General features: G+C 44.0%; 1 protein-coding gene across 4 annotated transcripts in view; it reads right to left on the reverse strand.

The window, feature by feature from the left end:
- GRIK4 (glutamate ionotropic receptor kainate type subunit 4) overlaps nucleotides 1-23,513 on the reverse strand; it is a 469,347-nt gene that overhangs the window by 80,302 nt on the left and 365,532 nt on the right. For all 4 annotated transcript variants that reach the window (XM_080983424.1, XM_080983422.1, XM_080983423.1 and 1 more), the window contains exons 9-10: nucleotides 10,732-10,884; nucleotides 7,326-7,430 (exon numbers count right to left, since the gene is read on the reverse strand). In XM_080983424.1, coding sequence (XP_080839550.1) covers nucleotides 7,326-7,430; nucleotides 10,732-10,884 — 258 coding nt within the window. The remainder of the gene's footprint in view (nucleotides 1-7,325; nucleotides 7,431-10,731; nucleotides 10,885-23,513) is intronic.

Consider the following 23,513-nt stretch of genomic DNA (forward strand, 5'->3'; position numbering starts at 1 on the left):
GACATTCTGAGTCCTCCGTGCCCTCTAGACACCAAAGCACCATCCTCGATCTTCCGAGCCTGGAAGCAGCGCTGTGAACTGGCAGCCTTGAATATGCATGGATGGGGTGACTCAAAACAGGGCGGCTATTTTGCCTGAAATGAAGGTAAATTTGCTTTGTGCTCATGACACATTTATCATGATGGCTCCTTCTCCTTCCCCAAAGGGGAAAAAAGCAATTGTCATTCACTTCTGGATATCTTTGTCATTGCTAATGGGAGTGGGGGAAGAAAGAATATGTTTTAGCACAAGAGACAGCAAGGCAACCAGGCAAGTGCCTTATTGTCGGTCCAAAGAGAAGGGATTAGAGTCATGTGCAAAAACACTAATATTTATGTGGCTGCAGAAAGATGGCAGCAAGCCTCAATCCACCTACATATACATTTCCAGAACCAGGGTTCAACTTACAAACTTGGCCCTGTTCAATTCCCAGATGCACCTTTCTGCATACAGAGGGACTATCTCGTGTGGCTGGACAATTTACTCCTAAATATGCTCAACTAGTTTGGACTAAATAAAAATTGTGTTGGGACTTACTATGTTAATATATTAAATATTAAATCACTTAATGGTGTGGGCTCCTTTGGCCAATAGCACAGTGGAGGATGATGAAAAGCCTTAAGCACTGCTAATTTGCTTGCTGGCTGAAATCTGCATCAGCTTCAAGGTTCACTGAATTTTCTATCAAAGCTGATGAGCAGGAAACCCAGGCAACTTAGGAACAGCCAGAGAGATAACTCATTGGGGGCAGAACGGGGTCTGCCCACCTCTGGAGAAGGCAGAAGTGGTGTTTTGAACCACAGCAGCCAGCTAATTCGGCTCCTGGGAAGCAGACACCAGTTTCTCTTGTGGCAGGCTGGAATGGGTTTAGCCAAATAGTTCCTAATTACATCTACTTTAAAATAATAACAACATTGAAATTTCTCCCAGGGCTCACTCCAAAGGAGGAAAAGGAGGGATAATCAGCAGAGCTGTGGTCCATAAATTTAGATTGCTGTGAAGTTTTGACTCAAGGGCGGGGAAGAGAGGCTCTTTAACTCCTACAGAATTTACAGGTGCTTTTCTGCACAGTACTGAAGCATCGCCAACACAATTGAAGCCTCCATTGGACATAATTTTTATAGTGGGTTGTCACATCCTCCAGTTTGGCTTCAGCAAAACCCTTCAGCTCACTGTTCCTTACTTTTTAAAACACATTTTAAGTACTGTTTACATCTGAACTTGCTGGTTTGTATTATATGGCTTTTTGATATCCAGTGCCCCTTTAAAATGTGTTTGGGGGCATTATTGGGTTGTTTTTGTTTTTATTTTGATTATGTATTTTGTGTTTTTATATTGTGATTTTATATTGTGAACCGCCCTGAGACCTGTGGGTATAGGGTGGTATACAAATTTAACAATAAAATAAAATAAATAATAATTAACAGACTGCATGTTTCAATGCTAGTCTGTTTTGTGTGTGTTGTCTCCAAATACAGAAGAAATAGTAAGTTAATTAAAAGGGTAGGTTGGAGCCTTGTCCCTGATATGCAGGTTTTCATTGAGTAGGAGGTTCTTGGTTGAAAACCATTAAACCATTTGACACGCATACCCCCAGCAGATTTTTGGAGAGGTGTTCTGAACCAGATCATAGGGTGTTGGTTTGGACATGGTTCCAATTCTCTAGCTCTGCCACAGGTTCATTTGCTAGTCCATTATGTCTCCCTGAATTGTTTTAATCCTGCGGGAAAAAGGATGTTGGACTAAACTGGTGGTGTTGCCTGGTTGGCACTGATCCGTGACAAGGCCTTTTCAGTGGTGGCTCCCCAGCTGCAGAATGGCTGTCCCCATCATTATTAACTTTCCGGAGGAATTTTCAAACATCCCTGTTTACCCAGTGTTTGGTGGCTGAAGATCTGCGGATGGTAGTATATTTTAAATTGTAATTGCTTTTAGAATGTTTTCATCTGCAACTGCTTTGAGATGTTTTCAATTGTAAATTGTTTTTAGATTTTTTTTAATCTGTCCTGGAATGTTTTTGCTTTGCTTTTTGTTTTTAAATTTTATATCAGTTTGCTGCCCTAGGCTCCTGATAATCAACTGATAACTGATAATCAATCAGTTATTAATACTATTTATAGCTTTGTTCAGTGGGGCCCTTCCTGTGTCCTTAATGTGCGCTTAAAGCCAAACCCAACACATGACACAGCAGATGCACACAATTGGCTAGTCATGGCCTGGAGGGAGCGCACTATGTGCAGACTTGTCTGCAGCCACCCATATGTTTGTGCAAATAAGCAACTAGGTGTCATTTGCCAAATCCCTCCCAACCTAATAGCACATGCAGCAAAGCTGTCAAGAGACAGCTTCAAGCCTCCAGGCAGCAGCTTTCAGCACCATGGATAGCTCTCCCATCTACTCCACATTTAAGATTATATGCTGAGAATACCGCTGCCATGTATATTTGTTCACTTTATGTTCTGCTCCATAGTAATACAGTCTTAATAGTCATTTACAGATTTACAGACCTTCATGCTGTAGATGGGTTTTAAAGAAATGGTTATTAGTTGAAGTCTTTATCATTTCTTCCTTGGACCCATTTATTCTATGAAGGAATAAATGATAAAGACTCCAACTAATATTTGAAATTTGAAATTCTGAAATACTTTATTGTCACTTGTACAACTTGTATACAGTGAGATTACACAAGCACCCCCCACTCAGCTCTCTTAGTTTTAATTCCCCTAGTTTACTGACACCCACCCACCAAACCCGAAAGTCATTTGCCCTGTTGTTATCTTTTCATTCAACAGCCTAACAGCCCATGGATAGAAGCTGTTCTTTACCCTGTTGGTGCGACTAATCATGCTTCTATATCTTCTGCCTGAGGGCAGGAGATCAAGAAAGTGCCGACCAGGGTGTGAATCATCCCTGAGAATTTTCCTCACTCTCCTGAGGCAATGTTCTTCCGCTATTTCATCCAGCGGATTCACGGGACAGCCCATAATATCTTGTGCTATATTCACCACCCTCTGTAGGCACTTCCTATCAGATGATGTCAAACCAGCGTACCACACCGTGATGCAGTATGAAAAGACACTTTCTATTGTTGACCAGTAGAAGGAGATCATCAAATGTTGATTGACATCATTCTTTCACAATATTCTGAGGAGATGGAGTCTCTGTTGGGCTTTCTTAACCACCTGGGTTGTATTTATTTTCCAAGTAAGGTCTTCACTGAGATAAACTCCTAGGAATTTAAAGGAAGAGACCCTCTCTACACAGCCCTCCCTAATGTACAGCGGGGCTAGTTCTCCTCTCTTCCTCCGAAAGTCCAACACCATCTCCTTTGTTTTGCTGATATTAAGGTACAAGTTGTTCCCTAGGAACCATGTAGATAACCCTTTATTTAAAATCCATCTACAGCATGAAGGTCAGCAGGGAGCACAGCATGCACACCTTCTTGGGCAAGGAGGTCCACAATTGGAGTACCATCACCATGAAGGCTCTGTGTTTTTAGAGCCACCTGCCATGGTTCGGGGGTGTGGCATATGCAAAATAGATTCCCTTGGATGATCCTAACATGGCAGAAGGAGAATAAAGTAAGATGAAGGCACTGGGTTCGTGCTGTGTGACTTCTCCGTGTTATTTTAGAAGAACTCAGCCGCAAATGTTGTTCCCTGCCTCAGTACCTCCTTCCTTCTTGCCTCACTATTCTCGCTCCTCTATTATTTATCAGCTAACTGCATTATTTAACTCACAGTAACACATAACTGCATGGCAGAGAGCTCGTGTTTGCTCAGCACTTTGAATATGTAAAGCATTATAAGGTTGTTATTAATAATTTGATAGGCTCTAAAGGCATCCGGGCTACCATTTGAACAGAGAATGATAGGCTGCACTGAGATGCTGCCAAGGAAGGAAAGCCAAACAGATGGGAAGGCAGCCAACAGAAAGTGGCTGAAAGGCATTCTTATGAACCATGCTGCCCCCTTGTCGAAAACCTCCCTTTAGCATTGGTGTGGCTTGGCTACTAAAAAGGATGCTAGTTAATAGACTGTCAAGGCAAAAGGCAACTTTTTCCACTTGGAATGCCAACTCACAGCTACAGCAGGAGGAGGCTGTGAATCAGGTTTGTCCAAGATGGGCAGCAAGGAACTATGAAAACAACAGATTTTGACTCTTGAGTTGTCTAACAAAGTTGCAAAGAGATTTCTGAAAGAAAGCAATTTTAAGGCTTCAAGGAATTATAGAACTGTAGAATTGGAAGGGGTCATGAGGGTCATCTAGTCCAACCCCCTGTAATGCCGGAATCATAGCTAAAGAATCTCCAACATGTGGTCATCCAACCTCTGTTTGAAAAGTGAAGGAGACTCTACCACCTTCCAAGGTAGCCCTTTCCACTGTCAAACAGCTCTTAGCATCAGAAAGTTCTTCCTAATGATGTGATATGGAATGTTATCTGTTAACTCTGTTCTATCCTGTTCCTACCCTTCACTTAGGATTTGGGTTAGGTTTTCCAAAACCGACCGGTATGGTATAGAGGCGGTGCTGTGTTTGCAAGGCTCTCCTCATTCTGGGCCTTGCCCAGTGATTGACATTAGGAAGTTTCTGGCCTGTAGGTCCACAGGCCCTGTGTCAGGAGCTCATCCTACACTTGAGTAGGGCCCTGGCAGAGACACATGCCCGACTGGCATGTTCGCTCCCTTCTGGTCGCTCGTTCAGGAGCTTCATAAGCTTTCTTTAGCCCAAACATCACAGCGACCGATGCCAACAGACATCGGCACACTTAGGGATCCGCAGAGTCTGCGTAGTTTGCGTGACAGACCTCAGCAACTCAGCATTTTGGCTAATCTACTTTATTTACATATAAACACACACGGAGCACTGCAACATGGCTCCCTCTCTCTCTAGCATCAGACAGCAAAGAGAAAAAGAACAAAGGACAATAGTCCCACTTCACAGAACACAGTAACACAAACATCCTGTCTTCATCACTTCCCACTCTATGGAGTCAAAACATATACCGTCATGTGACAGACAACAATCCCATGACTGCAATCATGGAGCAGGAATTCTAACACCCTGGCCCTCACGTCATGCATGCCAAAAGAGCCTGCTTATCGAGATGGCAGTTCACAGCAGTTCTGAGAAAGGTCCTCTGTCCCTGTGGTCATGACCCGTGGATTATGCCACCCACTCTTTCCACACTGGAGCAGCCACCATGGCTTCTGGGTGGTATCTTCCTCCAGCCCAGATAAAGACCATGGGCTGTTGGTGCTCCTCTGCCTATAAGAGTTGTGCCCACCCTGGAATGGCCCCAGTACTTATTGCCCCCTGCCATGGCCTGTTTAAATCCCAGCTGACTGTCTTCTGCTTATTGCAACTTTATCATGCCTTGGCCCCACCACCTGCGGCTGCACTGCGCCTGGACCCGAGAACACAGAGGATCGTGAATACGTTGCAATTTATGGCAAGCTGACAGGTATGGAGATTTCTTAGAGAGGGAATCTTAAGCTGCACAATCCTAGGTTGGGGTGGGAGGGAGTAAAAAGAGTTTTCCCTAGAACAAGCCACTTTGCCTACATTCTGCTTAAAAGCTCACGGAAGCTGCCGACAACTTTGCGCAATGGAGCAAATTCTGTAATTCCCTCCCAAAAGCCACTCTCTGAAAAGCAGTGCTTGTTAAGCTGGAAGGATAAAGAGCTTCTTGAAGAAAAGGAAACAAAGATGGATCAGCACTGCAGGCAGTCATATGCTGCTAATTCCACACACACACACACACACACACACACACACACACACACAGCTTTACCACCACCGGGAGCCTTTCCTAGGCTATCAGGTTTTACTCCAAGCAAAAGACAAGAGACAGACAGGCAGACGAACTGAGAAAATCTTGCCTTTGCTTTCTGACTCTGAGTTTCCTAAAAATGGTCAAACTTAACCTCGCTGACGAAGGAGACGCCCCTGCTCTAGGAATGTTCCTATGTGCCCATCTGGACAGCACTGCTGTGCTCCTAAAGATTAAGCACTGGAACTGCTACAATTCCAAAAACTGCTCTGTGCTTTCAGAGGGGCAAAATCTATCACAGCTCTAAGATAGGATCTTGCTGAGGATTCATGTGATTTGATCTTTATAAAGTCTCGTCTCATGTTCAGATAAGCAGTAAAGTCTATTGTTCCTCTAGACAATATACGTCTGCATTCGCAGGGCTATTTCTATCATTTTCATGAAGTTCCCCTGTTAATTTCCACATTATATTTGAGATGGCACATGATGTTAAAGCCACTATAGTGGAATATAGCACGAGTTTAGTGCTCATCACACTGCTAATTGCAAACATGTTTTTGTTTTTTTCCTGGAAGCATATAACATGGAAATGAGCACTAAGCTTTCATTATATTCCACTACAATCCCAGAAGTTGCTTTTATGTCATGTGAAAGCTCAGATATAATGCAGAACTTAACAGCTAGGGAAACATCATGAAAGTGGAATAAACTGGCATATGAATGCAGTCATAGTGGCCAAGAATGTGTGCTGAGGAGTACATAATTCAAAAGTGATGAACTCATTCCATAGCCACTTTTAATAGTCTTTTTACTTTTTAATTTGGTTGTGCATATATCCACGTAGTCTCCACTCCCCACCAAGACACCCTTCCCCCCATGTTTTTTTTTTACCTCGCACAAAACCTAACTACTTCCACAAACATATCAAGTCCTTTGTTTATCTGTTTATTGCAAATGCATTTTACATTGCAATCCTAAACAAGTTATCTTGGAAATAAACCCCATTAGAATCAATGGGATTTGCTCCTGCATATATTAGTATAGGACTGTGGCCTTAATCTCCCAGTTTTCTCATTGTTCCAAATTGGTCCATAAGTTGCAGTGAAGTAATAATAAAAGGCAACATTGTAAAACAGCACAAACAACCCTATCAAGAGCAGTGGGGCAAATTATCATCTGCTCAGGTGCAAATAATTCTTGTTGGAGTAAGTGAGTCTTAAACAGCTCTGCAAAAAGCCAGGTGGATGGTTCCTGGGAGGATATTCCAAAACTGAATGATGCTACAGAAAAGGCCCTCATATCCCCTCCCATCCTTAGAAAACCCTGCCAGCAATGGGTTCACAACCACCTCTGTACATATTTAGCTTTCTTTAAGGGACAGGTGTGACTAACCTAAAACAAAAGAGCAGAGAATAATCCCATATTCATGGGCGTCATGACAGAAGCAACACCAGGACTTTGAAGGACAAACCAACTTGAACCAAAGTGCTAATTGGAGTAGACATTTCCTTACCTGTCTGAAGCCATTCCTGGTATACTGAAGGATCTTCAGGGCATAGTTTGATCGTTGACCTTTGCTGTTGAATTCTATGTGGCCGGTGAGACCTTCCAATTCTACCTGTCCAAGAGAGGGTGAGTTGCAGCGCCAAATATGGACAATTTCTTTTTATCCTGAAGCACACTGCTCTGGAACATCCACCCCCTCATTTAAAGCGAGAAGGAGAACGAATATGTCTCACCTAACATCTCAGAACTGCAGCCACTCATAAGGCAAGTTTGGGGCAGTTTGCCAGAATGCTCTCTCACATTCCTGCACAGGAAAAGCCATTGTGTCAGGGAGAAAGGCTGGGAGTTTTTGGTGAGGACAAGCATCTGATCCCAAGAGGTCTTTCACTCCATCTGAACTGCTAAATTCTCTTTTCTCACCACACCCTTCCTCCTGTGATTAGAGCTGGAAGTTGAGCTGCTGAAGGTGGGGAGCTTAATTGTGTCTCATTCCACCATGTTGCTTGGGATTTAGGGCAAAGAAACCCTTACCGTGCATTGTTAACACAAATACACAAAGTACTGTCATGTTAAGGGATGATAAACACAGCAAACCACATGCTGCTAATTGCTGCCTGTGCACTATGACACTGACAACAACCCTTTTCAGTTTTCCCACCTTGGAAAATTAGGTGGCATTTCTGCAGCTTCCACATTCAGGGCCGGTTTCCCCACAGTAGAATGCAAAACTCCAGGGTGGACTTGTGATGGCACAGGGCAAGTGACTTGTCTGTTATCACAGACGGGCCTTAGGTATGTAGACAGATGAAACCATTACTGCCAGTGTGGTGTAGTGGTTAGAGTGTAAGACTGGGACCCAGGAGACCAGGGTTCAAATCCCTACTCACCCATGAAGCTCACAGGGTGTGACCTTTGGCCAGTTACTGCCTCTCAGCCTAGCCTATCTCACAGGGTTGTTGTGGGGATTAAATGAGGAGGAGGAGGAGGAGGAGAACCATGGATGCCACCTTGAACTCTTTGGAGTAAAGGGTGGCATGAAAATGCAACAAACAAACAAATAATAAAATAAAATAAAACTCATCCAAGACCCAGAAAAGCTGGCACAGGACCTGCTTTCACCAACAGATATTGATTTAATAAAGGGTAATCATCATAGAATAAGGCCTATGTAACTGGTACTCTATCAAGCTGAACACATCCTGGCTTTCCTGCTCCCTTTGGGACTTCAGAAAGGAGCCTTTTAAGTGGTGGCTCCCTACCTGAGGAATGCTCTCCCCAGGAAGGCACACTTGGCACCATCATTGCTTATCTTTAGGCACCAGGATAAAACATTTATTTTCCTCCAGCTCTTTGTTTTTTAATCTATGGCCTCCCTCAGTGGGTGGGATGTTAGAGCAATTCAGGACAAAATATGTAGTTTGGGTATTGCTCTGGAAAGACTCGAAGTATTTGATGAAAGCTACGTACTCCAAACCTTCAAGCAGTGGCTTTATGAACACGAAAAACAGCGTTAGTCTCCTCACACTCTGAGACCCTGTTCTCCGGAGGCCCTAGTCATAACTACTTCAGACAGACGTTGTGCCATTTACCTAAAAGACCTACTACTTCCTTCCCAACAAACCTTTTATGCTCGCAAGACGAAATGCCTTCCCCATCAGCAGTGACCACAGGTAAAGGTATAGGTAAAGGTAAAGGGACCCCTGACCATTAGGTCCAGTCGTGACCGACTCTGGGGTTGCGGCGCTCATCTCACTTTATTGGCTGAGGGAGCCAGCGTACAGTTTCCGGGTCATGTGGCCAACATGACTAAGCTGCTTTTGGTGAACCAGAGCAGTGCACGGAAACGCCGTTTACCTTCCCGCCGGAGCGGTACCTATTCATCTACTTGCACTTTGAGGTGCTTTCAAACTGCTAGGTTAGCAGGAGCTGGGACCGAGCAATGGGAGCTCATGCCGTCACGGGGATTCGAACCACCGACCTTCTGATGGGCAAGTCCTAGGCTCTGTGGTTTAACCCACAGCGCTACCTGCGTCCCGTGACCACAGGTAGATACTCGCAAATTCCTTATCAAGCCTGCCTGTGTGCCTGCAATCAGGGAGTACCAGACTCACTGGACCATATTCTTTTGGACTGCCCTTTGCACAGCAGACTCTGCAAACAGATGCTGAGCAAAATGCCGGACTTGCGACCCATGGCTCCGAGAGAAAGCCAAATGAGGTTCCTCCTAGTGGACAGGGACAAGGACATTACTGCCTCAATGGCTTCCTTTTTAATCTCCATCCTGTCTGAAAGGGTTCTTAATGACTCATCCCTCTAGGGGAATAGACAGGGTGAAGCAGAACAACTGAGTGCCTTGTGACCCTCGACAGCCTCACTCCTGTCCCTTTTAAATCTATTTCACTGACTTGAAATGTCTTAACTTGAAATGACAATACAGGTATTTGTATTGTATTGTAACTCTACTTTCAAACATGTGAATAAGTTTCACATGTTTGGAAGTGAGAGCTGGACCATAAAGAAGGCTGATCGCCGAAGAATTGATGCTTTTGAATTATGGTGCTGGAGGAAACTCTTGAGAGTCCCATGGACCGCAAGAAGTTCAAACCTATCCATTCTTAAGGAAATCAGCCCTGAGTGCTCACTGGAAGGACAGATTGTGAAGCTGAGGCTCCAATACTTTGGCCACCTCAAGAGAAGAGAAGACTCCCTGGAAAAGACCCTGATGTTGGGAAAGATGGAGGGCACAAGGAGAAGGGGACGACAGAGGACGAGATGGTTGGACAGTGTTCTCGAAGCTACCAGCATGAGTTTGACCAAACTGTGGGAGGCAGTGGAAGACAGGAGTGCCTGGCGTGCTCTGGTCCATGGGGTCATGAAGAGTCGGACGCGACTAAACGACTAAACAACAACAACATTTCACTGACTTGAAATGTCTTAACTTGAAATGCCAATACAGGTATTTGTATTGTATTGTAACTCTGCTTTCAAACATGTGAATAAGTTTCAGAGCTTTCTGTTTTGTTTTATGCCGGTTTTCATGCATGTGTTATTTGTTGTACATTGCCTTGAGGTGCTTTTGTAGAAATACTTAACTTTTTTAAAAAGAAACCAAACCAACCCCAAACCAACAAATATTTTTAAATCAATATCCCCACCCCCACCACTGTCTTGCTCAGCATTAAACCTCCTGGCAACACTTCTGAAGGCAGCCCTGTTTAGGGAAGCTTTTAATGTTTGATGTATCATAGTATTTTAATATTCTTTTGGAAGCCGCCCAGAGTGGCTGGGGAAACCCAGCCAGATGGGCGGGGTATAAATAATATTATTATTATTATTATTATTATTATTATTATTATTATTATTATTATCTCTCCCTCTTCCATCCAAACCATTTATGTTCAATCCTTCCTCACCATTCTCAGATAGTTCATCAAGCTGGTGCCATGTTGCCAGATTTGGGCAGATCCGCAGGACAGGGGCTTGACGCCGATCTCCTGGCTCCGGTTCAGCTCCTGAACGGCGCTCACGACAGCATAGACGGCATCAAACAACAAGGCAGAAGACAGCTGAAGATACCGGGAAGAGAATTGAAATAGGCAAAGGAAGTGTAACCCAGGCCGGAAAATTGCAGAGTGCACAAGGCATCCCATTTATCATGTTCTTAATATATGTCCAGCTCAAATTACTTTATTATTATTTTTTAAATTAAAAACGCCCCTTATTCTAAAAAGCCAAGCAAAAAATAAATATATGGGATTCAAAATCTCATTACTAGCAAAATTGCCCTGGTCACCTAATGTAATGTGTTATTCATAAAATAGGGTGGAATAGAAAAATAACTAGATCTATCAACCAACCAAAGAGCATTTTAAACTGAGCCAACTGTCTGGGTTTTAGGAAATGTAAATTGATGCAGCAGCAGCACACAGGTGCCTTTTTTAACAATTCAGAAGGAGGGAAACAGGGGTGTATTTATTTGGCTATTTTTATTATTTTGCATTATTTATTCTGACTCTGCTACTTTTGGGGAAGGGCAGAGTGCTGAGGTGGGCATCAAATTCCTCCCTCTGGCAGCCATGAATCCTGTTTCTTTTCTTTTCTTTTCTTTTCTTTTCTTTTCTTTTCTTTTCTTTTCTTTTCTTTTCTTTTCAATTAAAAATAAAAAGCCAGAAGCAACAGCAAGAAAATCGACACCATTCCAACCCAATGAAGAAAAAAATGCAGATAATCTGACAGCTAGTTTCCTCTATAGACATACCTAAGTCATTTCTTTAGTGCATTTTATTTGTCTGCTTAGCCACATCAGAGATATCCTGAACTTTAACAAACCATTCGTATTTGCTGGGGCTTTTCTTCCCCCAGTATAGTCTTCATTATCCAAGGCCTCGGCCTCGGATTCCTTCCCTGAGTGACGTCCAGCAGGTGCCTTTAAGAAGCGGGGTCTTTTAAGTTGTGGAATGCCATGGGGAAAGCCACCTGGTTCAAACATTCCAAGTTCTCTAGGGGGATAGTGGGAGACCATTGTCATGGAATGAGTTGCAGTTTGATACCCATGCTGCTGCTGCATTGTTTTTAACTGGGTGATTCTTTATTCCTGCTGCCAAATGCCATTCCTTTGTTGCTGTTATTATCTGTAATTTGATTTTACTGTTCTAAATTGATTTTTCTCTTCCCCTCCAGGCTTTTTAAATTCCATGCCTTTAGTTCTTAGAACTATTTTGTCTTCCCTGTGCTGATTTTTTTAGTGCCGTTTACTGATTTGATACTGTCGAATGGGTTTATGCTGCTCTTTGTTAATTTTTGCACTGGCGTTGCTTTTATATATTTGATGGTTTTTTGTTTTTTGTTTAGTACTGCTGATGTATTTTAGTGATTTCAATCCATGAACTGCCCAGAGGACACAGATGATTGGGCAACATAAAAATGCTTAAATAAAACAAAATAGATCTGTTTTGTGAATGAATTTAGCTGTCATTTGAAAAAAAGAAAGAAAACAAGGTAGAACATTTATACAATAAACAATTTACAGTAATAACCGGAGGTTCATTGTCTGCAAGCAAAAGAAAGCAACAACTACATTTTAAGAGCCCCTTAAAAGCTTTCTTTCAAATAATTCAAATGTAAAATATTTGCATTGGATTTTAGTGCTACACGATCTATTGGGGGGGGGGGAGATGGCTGGTGGAAAAAATGATGGCTTTGCATGCAAAATGTCATAAATTCAATTCCTGACATCACCCTTGTCTGAAACCCTGAAGAGATGCTACCAGCCAGTGTAGACAGTACTTGATTAGATGAATAAATCGTCTGGCTCAGTACAAAGCTTTTTTCTGTGTCCCTATGAAGTATGTAACTTCTGGTCAATAATGCTGAACACAAGGATAACTATACTGCACATCATAAATAAATCTGTCCACTCGTTATGACATTTTCAAAGTCTAAAAATGTACTCAAGATCTTATTTAACCCCGTAGGGGGTAATGTTTTGCAAAGTACACTGATCTGCACTGAGTCACTCTTAAAGAGAAAATAGCCTAATTGACATATGAATCTCTGCCCAGATCTTGTCCCATGAGCCATTTCCCGAGTCTTGGAGAAACTTATAAGAATGCATCTTTATCTGTAAACCAGAGATTATATTATATAGTTGTGACAATTGCCCTTTTCTCTTTGGCTCTTTTTGTCAATAACTCTTCACACTATGTTGATTTCTCAGCCGACTTATCAAGTCTTAATTCAGAATACTGGACTTGAAATTCTTCAACCCAAGCAGGCATCAAGTGCGATGAATTAACATTCATCTCTTCGTGAGTAATATATCTGTTATGCACCACTAAATCCTTAAATCGCAAAACATTATGTAAGACTCCCAAGGGAAAGTCTCCTAAAACATCTTGTAAATTAAATTTAGAGTCTACAGAAATGCACCCAGGCTCAGTTTATTTCTGTACTTATCCCAGGATTTCAACAGTTACAGTGGTATTAACTTCTGCCCGTACAACCTTTAGCACTTATATTTAGCCATCTAAGATAAGGCCTTTCGAGGGATTGATAGGAATGCCTGTTCCAACTAGTGATGTGGCTGGGACTCATATTACCGGGCTTGGAAAATAACAGCTCTCTGGTGTGCGTAGTGCTCACCTCAAATGCAAAGTGAGGATGGTGACATCCAAAGTCTCCTCTGAGCCAGAGAAGAATTCCCTCATGGCTATGCTGTCCTCTTTGGGACACCCACTGATCCCCCAGCCTCCCACCACTTTACTTTCTAATTCAATGCTTTGGTGGTGGTGTAAAGGGTAGGAAATTGAGAGAAAGAGGCCTTCTCCCTGTACTGGGAGGTAACGTAAAGGTAAAGGACCCCTGGACAGTTAAGTCCAGTCAAAGGTGACTATGGAGTTGTGACGCTCATCTCGCTTTAAGGCTGAGGGAGCCGGCGTTTGTCCACACATAGCTTTCCGGGTCATGTGGCCAGCATGGCTAAACTGCTTCTGGAGCAACGGGACACCGTGATGGAAGCCATTTACCTTCCTGCCGCAACCATACCTATTTATCTACTTGCACTGGTGTGCTGGTCCAGGGGGGAGGTTACCGTGGGGCGAGGTCCAGGACCTGAGTTGAGGGTCGGCAGACAGTCCTCCACGGGCGAAGCGGGGTCCACAGCGAGGAGCTGGGCAAGGACAGGAACTCTGGGCGAACCGGACTGGGTGCTGGCCGAGACAGCTCTTCAACCTGGGACCGGGCTGACTGGCCTTTATCTTCTCTGAGGCCAGGGGCGGCCCCGGCCCCCAGGAGACCCGCCTCTCCTGGCCTTAAGGCGAACACTCCTCCTGGGAGAAACCAGTTCCCTCCGCCTCTCTGCCCTGAGCCTCTGCAGTTCAGGAGAGGCTGAAGGGTTACTGGACCCAGGGGGAGACTCACCTGTAGGCACTGAGTCCTCAACCACCTCCGGAGCCAGAGTGGATTCACCTGGTGCCTGCTCCTGAGGATCTGGCACAGGTGCAGGCGCTTCAGAATCAAGGCCCTGCCCCAGTTCAGCCGGCCCTGGAGGCGGGGACTCCTGTGCAGACTGGGATTCCTCCGGTTCAGCCTCTGAATCGGATTCCCAGGCCATCACAACTGGTGTGCTTTCAAACTGCTAGGTTAGCAGGAACTGAGACAGAGCAATGGGAGCTCACCCCGTCACGGGGATTCAAGAGGCTCAGTGGTTTAAACTACAGCGCCACCCACACTGTCCTACGTATCCTACTTACCCACTTTTCCTAGAGGATAAGTCTATAAATGGCTACTAGTCACAGTGGCTATGTTCTGCCTCGATGGTCGGAGGCAGTAATGCACTGCCTACTGGCTGTGGGAAACCACAGGAGAGGCAGAGTGGTCTTGTGCTCAGGTCCTGCTTGGAGCATCTGGGTGGACGCTATGAGAACAGGGTGCTGGAGTGGAAGGGACACCAGCCTGATCCAGGCTATGATGCTCTGCACTGGCATGAGGTTAGTTACAGCAGCCTCCTGCATAAATGTAGCCTTCCCAGGGGCTACTGACATTACAGATTCAGATTGCCCTTGAAATAAACCAAGTGATTGCCTATTGTTTGGGTTGTGATTAGCCAATAATCCTATGACCATTCCCCCCACAAGGATCTTATACTACAGATTGGGGCGTTTACCTCAGTGGCAGACCAGCTGCTTCTTTTGCATGCAGAAGATCCTATGTAGAACATCTCTGGCATCTCCAGGTAGGGCTGGGAAAGATCCTTGTTTGAAGCCCTGTAGATCGTCTGCTACCAGTCAGTGTAGACAATATGGAGCTAGATGGACAACTGTTGTATAAGGCAGTCTCCCTATAGTCAATGAACTTTTACCCAGAGTAGACCCACTGAAATCAATGACCATAAGTACCTTAGGCCCATTAATTTCCATGGGCCTACTCCAGGGGTTGGCAAGGTTTACGTCGCCTGGGCTGGTTCACTCCAGCGGAGAACCCTCTGTGGGCCGGATCGAGCACCCGTGATTTCCGGCATCTGTGTCTGCGCAGACACGATTTCTGGCGCCACGGAAGCGAGTCCCTGCACCACACCGGTTTAGCGTAGCGCACGGGGACTTGCTGAGTGGGCGGCTTGTGGGCTGGTTAAACGACACCCGTGGGCCGCTTATGGCGCATGGGCTTTAGCTTGCTGACCCCTGGCCTTCTCTGAGTAAAGGTTAGTTGACCAGAGCTCCTCTATTCCTAATCCCGGTCTCGCTAAACTCTCTAGGTCCCTTCCTGCATGCAGGACTTTCATATCTGACAATACTGCTTTGGCAAAGGAGTACCCAATCTGTGTTGACAGCCCAACTTAGACTCATTTGCTTCTAATCACTTCTATTTATTCCTCTAGACTCAGGTGGTACTTATTTTTTTCCCCCCAACCCCAATCCCATTGGTTTCGTTTCATTTTTCATCAAGTTATTAACTGGTCATTTTCTCTCTCCTCCTCACTGCTATGACTAAGATTTCACCTTTAATTATCATCACTTCCTGCATTTTCTCATTGTTGTTGGTTCATTATTATCAAAGCTCGGTTTCTCCTAACTAACCTCTCTCCTCAGAGTGTCTCTCCTCAATTACCATTGTGGGGGGTCGGTGAGGTGTCTTCACTTCAGAAATCCCTTGCGTCACCTCACCTTCTCTGGCATGTGAGCAAAATTATATCTGAGAATACCTACTGCTTTTGTCATTTCTCTCCTCTAGCTATTCTGCACAAACAACTCTGGATGTAATTAATTCCCAAAATGGACAGTGCCTTCCTTTGAGCTTCTGCAGGAGGCATGCACCTTCCAGATCCCTCCTGAAGCTCAATCTTTGCTATGGGGAAGACTTCTATTGCTTAAGGAATGTTCTTTGGTGTCTTCATATAAATAAGTACTACTATGGATAAGAAGAAATGTACTTTGCACATGCTTAGAGGCACTCTGCACTACAGGTTGCAGGAAGAGGGGAAATGCATAATGGGGAAACATATTCCAAGGCACAACACTAATTCAGGGTTGTAAATTATGGAGGGCAGGGCCTGCAGGAGCTCTCCCACCCAATCCCAGGAAAACTATCCCTTTCCTGCACTTTCAGGTTTCTTTTTTTTTTTTTAAAGCTTCTCTGCTTTCTACTTACAGAGCTACAGTGGTACCTCGGGTTACATACGCTTCAGGTTACATACGCTTCAGGTTACAGACTCGGCTAACCCAGAAATAGTGCTTCAGGTTAAGAACTTTGCTTCAGGATGAGAACAGAAATCGTGCTCTGGTGGCGCAGTGGCAGCGGGAGGCCCCATTAGCTAAAGTGGTGCTTCAGGTTAAGAACAGTTTCAGGTTAAGTACGGACCTCCGGAACAAATTAAATACTTAACCCGAGGTACCACTGTATAAGAAAAACTGTGAAGGCAATATTTTACTCGGCTACTTAGCAAGAAAAAACATGCCCCATCTTCCAGGATGTAGTGTCAATAAAGGAAGACACCTTCCAAGCCCTTGGCTCCTAATTTTTAAACATAAACACATGAAACCACCTATATTTAGGACTTTGCTATCTGATACTTTTTTATTATCTCCCCTCTACCCTTGTATCCCTAGTTTCTCCACTACCAAGATGTCTTGTTAATGGCCTGCACTAACGATGCTCCTTTCTCAAAAAGAGGCTCATAGGCCCATAAGAGATCAGCTTGAAGGTGGACACGATCTCCTCTTGCATCCCAACAGCTGAGTCTTTACACTAATGGGGAACCTTTAGCCCTCCAGAGGTTACTCTCATCTGTCCTAGCAAGCATGGCCAAAGGCCAAGGATGATGGGAGTTGTAGTGTAACAACATCTGGAGGGCCAAGGACTCACCACAACTGATTTATACTATTTTCTTTCTCCTAGAAATTAGTGCCAATTCCCCATGCCACTGATAATCTATCAGCACAAAAACTGGGGCATACCCTGGGTCCCTGGTTTGTCAACACCTTCCTATTCCACTTCTGTGATGTTCCCACCCCAAGGCTCGATTTCTGGAAGCTTTCGAAGCAACACTTGTTGTCAAACATTTTGTAAACTTTGCCTCAGGTGAGCTCCATTGCCATGCTCACAATTATGTCTTGAGGGGAAATGACATACATTTGCTGGTTTGCATGGCATGGTGGGAAGATTTGTGCTTTTGCAAAGTTTGGGGTTTTTCTGAAGGTCGCTAAGGGAAAGGGGTCTCAGAAAACACAAATGTTGTTAAGCCCTTGATCCTTGATCAATGGATGCACACCATTCTCTAGTTTTCTGTTCTCTTGATTTTGAGATTTTTCTGCAAACCCTCCTGGATTTTTAACCTCACGCGAGATCCTCAAGGTTTGGCGGAATAACAGCATTAATGTGAAAGAGTCCAAGATCTAGCTTGCCAGTAATAGGTCAAAAACATCCAATATATTTGGGTGTGCTTTCCATTTGTTACCTCCATGTCAGAAATTCAGCTTGTCATCTTTAATTGTCTTTGGTCCGTTTTTCATCTCCTTTTCCCTTCCTCTGCGCAGTTAACGATCTCTTATTAGCTACCACAAATGATGCTTGTAGATCTTAATGAAGCATATGACACTATTGATTGGGATATTCGACTTTGTAAGCCTACAAACATTTGCTTCAATTCCAGGAGTGGGTTTTTATGTTTGCCAATGTCTCTTTTTGTTTAATTTTATCAGACAGGATGATCAAGGACAGTTTTCTATGAAGCTGTATAATGGCTGTACACATGCAATCTGGAGAGGGTGGCGCTGAACATTTTTCAATGTGGCGGCATGCCACCGTCTATGGCAGGGTTGGGGAATATCAAGCCTGGAGGCCAAATGTGGCCCTCTGGGCATCTCTGCCTGGCCCTTAGGACTCTACCCAGCCCACACCCTTCACTGGTCCTGCTCTGCACCCTCCTAGAGTGATTTTCCCTGGCTAGAATATGATCATGAACTGTGGTAATGCCTCTAGTTTGCATGGATAGGGAGGGGGTGGGTCTGGTCACACCCACCACTGGTATCATGCTCCTGGAACATTGCCCATGAGAGGTTGCAGCACTTGGGCCAACAAATTCCACCCATTCCTGCTCAAACTAATTTCCAAATTTTGGGGGTTCTGCTAAGCAGAGGTGCTCTTTCAGATATCAGAAAGGGGAGAGAGGAACAAAAATATCATTGTTCACAGAAGAAAGTCTCAAGAAAATTGAAAGATCCACTCTTGGTGGTCCACTCATACATATTCATAGTGAATTCAATTCTCCAAGTGAGGAGATTTAACACAGCCCAAATGGAAATTTGGGGGGAAATCCAAGGTTTACAGGAGTGCAAAGAATGGTCAAAAACCCTAAAGAGAGGAGGGAAGGGAAAGCCCCAAATCACTCAATTTGGACTGAGCATGCTCAGGGTTGGATTGAGGGGCTGGGATAGAACCTGGGAACAGATGGAATGGGGCATCATGGGAAAGGGCATGGCTGGCTGACTAGAAGCATGAACACAATATTCCACACTGCACCAGTTTGTTTCAAGTAGAGATGTGGGAGAAAAGCGATATTGGTTCTGTTTTGAGGTTGCATTTGTATTTGCACTTGTCAAATCAACATGTGATCTGAAACACAGCTATCCTTCAAAAATTGCACTTCTGCAACGCTTGTGATGCAGTTTTCTCACCAAAACTGTGTGCGCTGAAATCCAAACATTTTGGGAAAGTGTGCATGCAAATGCTTAAGTTGGTGAAAATAATATGCAAAAATACATATTAGGAATATGTGCTTAAAAATCTACATATTACTCAAAACTGCACTAAAATGTGTGGGTGGGTATTGTATATTCACAAATGTGGAGAACTGAATTTAAGAATGGAAAAGTAAGAAACTGAGAGAAAATGGATGGATTTGTCCGTCCTTAGTTTCAAATCCCACTTCTTACGAAGATTTAATAGCAAAAATAGCAGTGCCTTTTAAGTGCATTTTTGACAGTCACTTTTAAATCAACTTTATTCCATTGGTATCATTTTTATTCTGCCCTTCCTCCAATAACTTTATGGGATTCTCACGCAAGGTTCCTCCTCTGCCCATTTGGGGCTTCTGAATTGCTGCCTCAGGGTTTATTCCCATTGCAAACATGGATTTGCTATTTTCTCTGCCACTTCTGTTTTATTGTTGTTTGATCAGAAAAGCGATGAGGGTTGAGGAGCTGAAGGACTGAGTGGTGTCTCCACTGCTAACTTGAAACACTGCTGCTGTGCGTTAGCTGGGGCAAAAGGTAGAGTCGGGGCAAGTGGTCTCTCTCCCTCTCTCTCTCTCTCTCTCTCTCTCTCTCTCTCTCTCTCTCTCCATTTTATTCCATTTCCAAGCTAATGTACATTAGGGAGCCAGGGACTGAGGCCCCTTGGGAGAGACAAAACTGCCCTAGCACCACCATCCCGCCTCACCCCACTTGTGAGAGCTAGTGTGGTGTAAGAGCGATAGACTCATAATCTGGTGAACCGGGTTCGCTTCTCCGCTCCTCCACATGCAGCTTCTGGGTGACCTTGGGCTAGTCACACTTCTCTGAAGTCTCTCACCCCCACTCACCTCACAGAGTGTTTGTTGTCGGGGAGGAAGGGAAAGGAGAATGTTAGCCGCTTTGAGACTCCTTCGGGTAGTGATAAAGCAGGATATCAAATCCAAACTCGTCTCTTCTTCTTCTTGTGGGCCTTTCCACTTTCATGCGGATCTGCACCACAGCACAGTCTCTGCTGTGGTGGAGTCCCTGCAAATGGTAGCCCACCTCTCTGTTGATGGAGAGGTGACTGCATGCCATCCAACCTTACTCTTAGCCCCTAGCCATCAATGAGTCGGTGGTGATCGTTGTGCTTCTATTTATCTTGCTGCTTTTCTGGAAAATATTGCTTTTGTTATTCCACTGCAGGTTACTGCAAGGTGCTCCATTATGAGATGACAGGGTATGAAATTTATTTTAATGAATAAACAAACGGATTATTGGTCTTGCATAAATTAAGGGATTCCTGTGAGCCTTAGAGGTTCTCGTTCCTCTTTCTTTCCCTCCTTTTTAATTAATTTTTTTTTAAAGAAATCTTATCCTTGGACTTGATCCCATGAACTCCTTCCCTGGACCATATTCTGCCTTAGACCTTATCCTGTCACAGCCTATTTCAGCACCCGCAATTCATGCTTCCCACTCACTCCCATCACCCATTCTACTGCCTTTCTTTGTGGCATGTTTCTCCCTGCCTTGATGCTGACCAAAAGTGGACCACTGGTTTCAGTTTCACCCAGTTTTTTGTTCTTCCAAGTTCAAATTCAGTTCTCCAGACTGTCATATAATATGCAATTATTATTTTTTAAAGTCCTCATGAAAACTCACCAGCATTTTAGTGCAATTTTCTTCCAATATACATGCTTAAATGCCCTTTTGCCTAATATGAATATTATTGCAAAGCAATTTCTCCTAATATAATGCATTTTTTCATGTTAATTCCACTCATATGCACATTTTTATGCACCCTACCCTAGTAAAGGTAAGGTAAAAGACCCCTGCACAGTTCAGTTGAATTCAACTATGGGCTGCAGCGCTCATCTCCACTTTCAGGTCAAGAGAGCTGGTGTTTGTCTGCAGACAGCTTTTCTGGGTCTTGTGGCCAGCATGACTAAACCGCTTCTGGTGCACAGAAGACCATGGTGAGTGCCAGAGAGCATGGAAACGTTGTTTACCTTCCTGCCACATCAGTACCTATTTACCTACTCGCGCTGGTGTGCTTTCAAACTGCTAGGTTGGCAGAAGCTGGGACTGAGCAACGCGAGCTCACCCCATTGTGCAGATTCAAACCACCGACCTTCCGATTGGCAAGCCCAAGAGGCTCAGTGGGTTAGACCACAGCGCCACCTGTGTCCCTCACCTGCCTTATTACATGCCTTTTGTACACATTGGGCTGGAGAACTGCACTGTAAAATTCAAGAAGTACGAATTCTAAAGGATGGTTGTATTTTGTTTCACATATTATTTCAAGAAGTGAGAGTCAGGCAGGTTAGTCTTTAAATGCAAATTAAATTGACGTTCTCCGCCTTCTCCACCATTTACTTTCTTCTCAATCTCAACATGAGGAACGCCCAACAACATCTTCTTGGTGAAGCCTGCCATCTGCAGAAGCCTCCCCAGTTCCTTTCTGGCTCATCGGTTCCCAGCTTGTTCCAACCCTCGCCTGAAAACCATATTTCCTAATTCCGTCTGGGTCTCTTAATTGCCAACTCTCTCTGCCACTATTTATCTGTAGTCTTATTTAATGCAATAAAGCAATTTGTGATTCTGTTCATATGGCAGATGCCGCAGACAATTAAGTAGTATTTCTCCATAAGAAGGCTATTGTGTGGCTCCTCAGGGCTTTCCTGCCACCCACTTGGTATGAAATACATTCCCCTCATCTCTTCCCACTCAAAACCTTAGATCAAATCTCCAACCCTTTAGAAAAACCTCATCTTTTTTTCTTTTTGACATTAATAGCCCTTTTGCAAACCTCCGCTCGTTTGCTTATTATCGTATATTGTATCATGGGTGGTGTGTTTTAATTTTTGTCCCTTGTCTGTTGTAAATAGTGCTAATGAATTATAGCAAAATGCAATCTGGGGATTGGGGCGGAGGTAGCTAGTCAGCGGCTTCCTCTTCATTTGTTCCAGGGCTTAGCCAAAATCATTAGATGAGACCAAGGAAGATCCTTCTGGAAACAGCATAAAAAGTAAAGAAACTGAATAGTGGGGAATATTTCTTCCTCCCCTCTAAGAGCATTGAGCTGCTTTACTCCTGCACACTGGTCACTCATTGACTATGGCAAAGAGTGTGGAACTGCATATACAAACAAGGCATGAGCTATCATGAGACTTCACAACAGTCAGAATTTCCATTTGACTTGAAAGCAGAGGCTTTTCAATAGTGATGGATTCAGCTGCCATTCCTAGACTAAAGGGAATGTCTGCCCTGTGTTAAATGTAAGCTTGTAAGCTTGTAGGGGCAGAGACCCATCCTCATTTAAAATGCCATGCACAAGAATGGGCTTACACATCTGAATTATTGAATTGGTGAAACAATCTAAAGCCCATTAATCACAATTTGCAAATCCCTACAATTAGCACTCTCAAACCATGGATGTGTTGTTTGAAACTTTAAGTAAAATTTCCATCAGAATAAAGCCCAAAGGTGAATGAGGCTGTTCTAACAAACTCTGTGAGCATAAATCCTGCATTTCCTAGGAAACCACACTTGGAGATCTCTCAAACGGAGGTGTATATATAGAGATAGATATAGAAACAACAACAACTATATCTTTGCCCCCAAATTTAACACAGTAAAAAGAAGTGCCACAATCCATTGGTACAATCAGGGTTTCTGTCAATGAAATAAACAGTTAATTACAAACATCTGCTTTAGCCTACATTCTAATTACCTAATCTAGCCATCTGCAATTTTAATGATTTCCCCTGATTTCCTTTCTTTGCAGTGTGATTAATTGGAAGTGGTTTTTTTTCTTTTTTTCAGCAAATACCTCCCTGCTCCTTTTGCAAACACGCTCCACTGTCTCCTAGCAAGAAAGCCTTGGGATTTCCGTGGCTTATGTGGAACCTCCTGGCAGGCCCAGCTGTCAGGGATTCGGCACTCAGAGCTTCCTGGGGAGGTTCAGCTCCCTTGAGGTTGATGGGTAAACATGTAAATCCCTAGGCAGTTGGGACCTTTCCTTGAATTGCGCTTTGCTAAAGTTTATTGACACCAAATGTCATAAGGAAAACAATGAACAATTCCCTGTGTGGATTTAAAAGTCCTTCCACCATGGATAATGAGTGGTTCCCACAAACCAAGACAAATGTTGCTTTTGCGTTGCTAGGAAAATACTGTTCCGGTGCATATGACACCCTGTGAATCAGCCACTTTATGTTGTGATGTCTCTGGATGACTGCAGCAACAGCTGTCTGAATGCTACCTACAGAAAACTCATGGAGGGCCCTTCTAGTCTCAGAGTTGCCTCCTGCTGTCTCACAAAATGTCAGGAACTGGGCAGAGGAAGAATGGTGAAGACCGTCTCCCCAGCCTGACCCTTCCAGAGAAGAGGAAGACAGTTCAGAATTACAACAGGGGTTTGAGGGAGGTCACAGCTTAGAGGCAGATGAGGGGAAAAGCTGGGAAATAATGGGAGAGGAGGAGGAGGA

This window comes from Podarcis pityusensis (genome assembly GCF_964106645.2).
Source record: "Podarcis pityusensis genome assembly, chromosome: 15".
Classification (NCBI taxonomy): domain Eukaryota; kingdom Metazoa; phylum Chordata; class Lepidosauria; order Squamata; family Lacertidae; genus Podarcis; species Podarcis pityusensis.